This window comes from Nicotiana tabacum, chromosome 22 (assembly GCF_000715075.1).
Source record: "Nicotiana tabacum cultivar K326 chromosome 22, ASM71507v2, whole genome shotgun sequence".
Lineage (NCBI taxonomy): Eukaryota > Viridiplantae > Streptophyta > Magnoliopsida > Solanales > Solanaceae > Nicotiana > Nicotiana tabacum.
Window position 1 is genome coordinate 54,442,055 of NC_134101.1, and position 6,337 is coordinate 54,448,391.

At 38.1% G+C, this 6,337-nt stretch overlaps 1 protein-coding gene across 2 annotated transcripts; it reads left to right on the forward strand.

Moving 5' to 3' along the window:
• The first annotated feature begins 801 nt into the window (after positions 1-801).
• Positions 802-5,880, forward strand: LOC107798898 (uncharacterized). 2 transcript variants are annotated; one of them, XM_075243144.1, is made up of 2 exons: positions 802-1,023; positions 3,714-5,880. In XM_075243144.1, exon 2 carries the CDS (start codon positions 3,738-3,740, stop codon positions 5,715-5,717), a length of 1,980 nt encoding a protein of 659 aa, XP_075099245.1. In that variant the 5' UTR covers positions 802-1,023; positions 3,714-3,737; the 3' UTR covers positions 5,718-5,880. The 2 variants fall into 2 exon arrangements, with proteins under 2 accessions (XP_075099245.1, XP_075099246.1); XM_075243145.1 differs by having other exon boundaries at positions 821-1,023; positions 1,717-5,880.
• Positions 5,881-6,337: the final 457 nt, after the last annotated feature.

Sequence of the window (6,337 nt, forward strand, 5' to 3'; positions counted from 1 at the left end):
TATGGTTTGATAATGTTAATTAAAGAAGCCCCATTGGCATCACAATGCCTTATAAATAGGGAAAATGATATTGTATAGCCCTCTCAAAATAATAGCTGAAAAGATGTATATATATGTATATATATATATATATATATATATATATATATATATATATATATATATATTTTTTTTTTTTGTATATATATGTATGTTATATACAAAAACTATACAAATTTTATATACTTTTTCGATTATCGAATATAAATAGTTTCTGGCGCTCGCTAAAAATGAAATTTGCCCGAATAAATAGGCGCAAACATGTATATATCTCTTTTCTTGTAACAAACTCATATATTCCAAACATAAATATTCCTTGTAAAGACCTATATATAGACGCATAGGAAAATAACATGCATACAAATTGGCTTTTCTTTTTTTATACTATAGTCGACGCACCTTGAATGTTCTATCGGTTATTTAAATAAATTACATAATAAAATTTGGATAAATTAAAAAATACCTGTATTTCTTTTTGAGTTGGTTGGGGGTACTCTCATAATTTTTCTTTTTTAACTTCACAAACGACAAGATCACAACTTTGGATGAATTCTAAGCATACAATTTTAGCAATTACACGTATGCAGATATTTTTTTATAAAATTATTATTTTTATTCAAATTGCAATAAATAATAAAAGAAATATTTTTTTCCTAATATACATGATAGTAGTAATATTTTTTTAAAAATTCTCCCTATTGATATCTGTCACTGACTCTCATAAAAATAAAATAAAAATAAAAATATAGAGAAAAAGCATCTGTGGGGAAACCCTAATTTCGTCGATTCAGTTTCATTTCAGCCTCGCATTACCTATCTCTCTATTTTTCTCTCTCTCTCCCTCTCATACTCTGTCTATATTCAATTCCCCAATCTCTCTCTTTTTTTCTCTCTCTAAAAATTCCCAACTCATCCGTGTTCTCGAAAATTCTTCGCCGGTATAACGAATCCTCGATCGATCCGTCCACTCCTCTTCCCTTACAGGTATGCTTCTATTGATCTTCTGTAGCGGATTGATTATTATTTTCTCCTTTTTTCTTCTTCTGATTTTTTATTATTATTTAGATTAGATGTCGGTTTGGAGGATTGATAAATTATTAGGAATTTTCGTTTACTTTCTACGAAGGGGAATTTGGCGCTTATGTTGGTTATATAGCCATGTAAATTTTCCTTGTATTGATTTGTGTTTTTGGTCATGATTAGTGTTAGGGAAAATAAAATGATCCATGTGTAAATGAATTTTCCATGGATAAAGGAGGATGGATACGGTAAAATTCGGGGCCCGGGAAAAAATAGTCAAATTATGTTTAATCCTCAAAATGATGGATGGCGGACATGGAAAATGATGGGCTCCTGATAGAGCAGAATGGATATAGAGTGATTCATATTATTGACAATCATTGGATTTAGGCATTCGGGCGTAGTTGTTATTGTTATGTATGGATAAAATAGTCCAATTATGTTGAATCCTCAAAACAATGGTAGTTATGGGACTTGGAATGGATGGAACTCAAATCCAGCAGAATGGATATGGAAGATTTTTTTTAATGACCGAGAAATCCGTCTGGGCCAATCCTTAGGACCAACCGCAGCCTACGAATAATAGAGGATTCATATAGCTGACACATCTAATTTGGATTGAAGCATTTAGGGGTATTCATTGTTGTTATTATGCAGGGAAGTTGTGGTTTTATGGGGTAAGGATGGGTTCGGCTGGAGAAGCTGCCAAAGGAAATGGGATTGCAACAAGCTTCTATTGGAAAAGCTGGATCTTCTTTTTCTTTGTATTGGTTCCCCCCTTGTTTTGGCGAAAAATGCTCACAAGTAAAAGATGCTGAAATGATTGTGAGATATCTGCTGCCATTCACCCCTCGCATTGGCGAATAGCTCTAAATCAATGTTCTCAAACGTGTGCTTAAAGTGGGCTTAAGCCCTGGAGCGAGGCACAAAACATGTTGAGCGCTTTGCCTCGCTTAGCGGGCACAGTAGTATCGTCATCAAGGCTCTAATGCATACTTTTCCTTGCTAATGAGCGTAATCCTGAAGAGGCGGCACTAGATAATTGATATATAACTTTCTCGTAATCTTTTTCAATTTCTTTGTCAATATATTTGTTATTGATGCTTATAATTATTAGTCTTGGATTACACATATATATTTGTATTTTTCTCCATTTCCGCCTTTCTTCATTAAAACCCACATATTATTTGTGCTTTGCCCTTAAAGCCCCCAGCGCACCTTAGAGCTTCTTTGCGCTTTTCGCCTTTGATAGCACTGATCTAAGTATAACACTGTTTAAGATCAGAAATGTCATGACCATATTGTGCTAAAATAGTTGCAACCATGTTGAGGATCAGAAATGCCATGACTGACTTGTTCTATTTGAAAATCAAATGTAATTTGAAAGCAATTTCTCATCAAGATAGTCTTTACTTTCTTGTAAGTTAATTATAGATGGAATATCTTGTATGCGTAAGTCTCCGTGGATTATGGGACTTACATAAGAATTTCTATGGTAAATAATTGATTGATTGCCAGTTGCAATTTGGATAACTGTAGTTTCTTTTGGGCGGCGGGGTTGTGATGTTTGTGAAATGTTGAGTGAGGGTCATTAGCATCGTGCAATTACTGATGCATAAATAATTGATCTTGGATGGTGTTTTGAATGAGATCGAGGATGGACATTTAGATGTTGCTGCTTGAGACATTTCTTGCCTCTAGTTAACAAGAAACTACACCTAGGATAGTCTTAATGCAGTTTTCTGCATGACTGAAAATCCCCTCTTTTGTGTAATCACGTGAGGCATTCGTCTCAGGCATATGCATTGCCACTCAAATTGCTAATTGGAGATGCCTTTGAATAGGTAAGGTATTTAGGATTCTCGATTGATGTAGTCAGTGTTGAAGTTTACTAGGCTATGGACGATGAAACAAACCTACAGACAATCCTTTGGGTGGAATTTTATTAGGATTACCTGGATAGACACTCCTTTCTATTAGTTAGTAGTATCTCGATTGGTACTCATTTCTGTTAATTTTCCATGGGCTTTGGCTTCTGATCTTATAGAATGAGACTTACTTACTTCATTTGTGTATCTGCTTTTGCTCTCCGGCTGCGGTAACATTAGAATCTCTATTCTCGTCGTATGACCAGACTTGCAGTAGAATTCTTGTTGGCTCAGCTTTTCTGCAAGTTTAAAAGAATTGCTCAAAACATGCAATAGTAACATATGTTGACCCTTCTCTGATAATGCAAGTTTGTGTTCATGTCTCCTCTTCGTATGTGAGTTTAATCAATGCATTGCGTTATATCATTATCAACTCATTAAATTTGTTGTTTCAGAAAATAAATGAATTGTCTAACAGATAAAAAGGGTCCATGTTCATCTATAGTTCTGCCTTGCTTCCTTGTATGTCAGTTGATACTGAGATGTACACATCAAGCCTAGGAAATTAAAAACTTCAGTTATATATATCCTCATATCAGTGCCTTTGATGTTGTTATGGAACTTATTAGATCTTCCTCTCTTAAGGGGAATGTGCAGGCCACTACTCGTCTACTCTTTTTCGACAAGAAGTCGTTTTCTTCTTCAAACTTGATATTGTAATTTTTATTGATGAAGAGCCTCTTATTGAAACTAAACTTACTCTATTATTTTTCTTCTCTACTATAGATTTTTGAATTAGAAGCTGCAGCAATGTCTCCAGCATCTAGGTCCAAGCCAAAGGACAAAAAGGGTGGCAAGGAACCACCCAAAGCTGCTTCAAAGCCTTCAAGTGTAAATGCAGGTGCTGCAACACCCACTAGTGGATACAATCCTCTTTTAGGGACATTCCATACACTTGAGACAGCTCCTGTGACTTCAAATGCTGCTGTTCATGTGAATGGTCGTTTCAGAAATATTGACGAGACAGATGACCATAGTGGGCACTCACTTGGAGCTAGCACAGAGTATGATTCTGTTTCCAATAATGGTAGCTGGTCTGGTGAGTCTGAGGACCATAAAGAGAAAACGTCCAATCCTCCTCCCCGGCCAGAGGCAGTACCTGGCTCTGATAACGACAAGCGCGAAAAAATCCGTCAGAAAAATGAGAAGAAGCATCAACGTCAAAAGGAGAGACGAGCTCAAGAATTGCATGAAAAGTGCAGTGGCTATCTCATGTCGAGAAAGCTGGAAGCTCTTGCCCAGCAGCTTGTGGCTATGGGATTCTCTTCAGAACGAGCTACAATGGCTCTTATCTTGAATGAAGGCAGAGTAGAAGAATCAGTGTCGTGGTTATTTGAAGGAGGTGAAGAAGCAGATAAACATAAGGAACATAATCTTGATGGTGGGGGTAATCTGAAAATTGACATTTCAGAAGAGCTTGCTCGAATTGCAGACATGGAAATTAGCTACAAGTGCTCCAGACAGGAGGTTGAAAGAGCAGTAGTTGCCTGTGAGGGTGATCTTGAGAAGGCTGGAGAAACTTTGAGGTCTCAAAAGCAGGAACCTCATTCTGTGCCATCTAAGCCTGAAGAAAGTGGTGATCCTCCTACCATGGGCAATGGCAAGCTTCCAGTTGCCAACAGCCAGAACTTACTAAGAGCACCTGCAAAACCTTCATCCAGCACAATATTGCCAAAGAGGGATGACAGAGACTTCAATTACACGAAAGTTGCAGCCACATCAGGGTCTTCTGCGGATAATGGGAGCAAAAGTATACAATCATTAAAAAAAATTCAACCGAAACTGGACTGGGCCAAGCCACCGCAAGTGGTGGTGCCTGCTGACAAAAGGTGGCCAAATGCAGGATCGAATCCTTCTGTTTCCTATTCTTTGGCATCTCCTCTGCAGGCATCAGCCTCATCTGCCAAGTCAGAAGCTCGTTATGTGGCTGTAGGAAATGAGTTGAAGAATCTACAGCTAGGAACCGTGAGAGAACCAGTCATAGTTATGCAACGACCCAATCAATCAATTAATCCTAAGCAGACTCCCACCTCAACTGTTAGCTCTTCTCCACCTGGAACTGCAGCAGGGTGGTTTCCTAACAATTCTATTGAAACAATGAAACCCAATGGACTGATGCCACATATTCCTGGCACAAGAAGCCTAAGCACAAATGGTGTCAGCACAAACCAGTTGTACAGCCAACTTCAGTATCAACAGCACCAGCAACCACAACAACTTGTTTCTAGCAATGGCTCACTTGAATCACCAGGAATAAGCCGGGGGAATAGTTTGTGGAATAGAACAGGTGCTCTGCAGACACAAACCCTTTCTCCGGCTTCCTCGCTTGGACTCTTCTCTGGGTTTGGAACCAATGGTACATCTGGATCATCATCTCCAGTGGATTGGAACAGTGGTGGTGGCTCAATGGTGCAGCTAGATTACGCCAACATAGACTGGAGTTTAGATCGCGGGACTTCATCATCGAGATTAGGTGGCATGTGGTCAACGACGAATACTTTTATGCCAAACAATGCTCGTACATATGATTCATTTACCCCTGGACTCGGTGTTACATCTGCCATGAGATCTGTTCTGTCCAATGGAGGTGGTGTCTCAATGCCCGGATTGCAGGAAAGAGTTGCGACAGCGGAAACATCTACTGGTGGTTCTCGGGAGTGGACTTCTCCATTTGAAGAGAGAGATCTTTTTAGCTTACCAAGACAGTTCGTTTCTTCCCCTTCACTGTAGGAGTGGTGAAGTGGAATTGAAATGAATAAAAAGGAGAAAGAAATGAAAGAGACAGGTAAATGTGCTTGAATTTGATGTTGGTGTCGGTTCTTATGATGCTATTTCCATGTTGATGTTTGTTATGATCATCTTAGTGGGAAGAGCATCCCAGTCCTTTGGTTTATACTTGTTTCTTCCCTATTAAATTTCTGTTTTCGCCCCAACCAGCCTCCCTTTAATTCTCAAACATAAAGTCCTCTCAAGAAAAATAAAAAGGAAACAAGAAAAATGTCTCCCTTTACATCAAGCTTAACAATTTAACTTACGAGTCACTATTAAAGCGAAATTAGTTCAAATTATTCATTTGCAGTAAGAAGAATAATATCAGAGGTACACATCACAATTCCTTTGATTGAATGACTCTTTCCCTGTTCTATATGCATCTAGCATCTCTATAACCCACTCATTTTCTTCGAGATTATTTCTTCTGGAGAGGTTTTTGGACTTTCTTATATCTCGTACTAGTTTTGGTAACCTAGGCCTCGTTCGTTATTATATATTGGTGTAGAAAAGACTGTCAGAATATTCCCTATGGTACTTGGTGGTAGCGGAGGTGGAATTCTTTTTCGGAGCTTGAAATC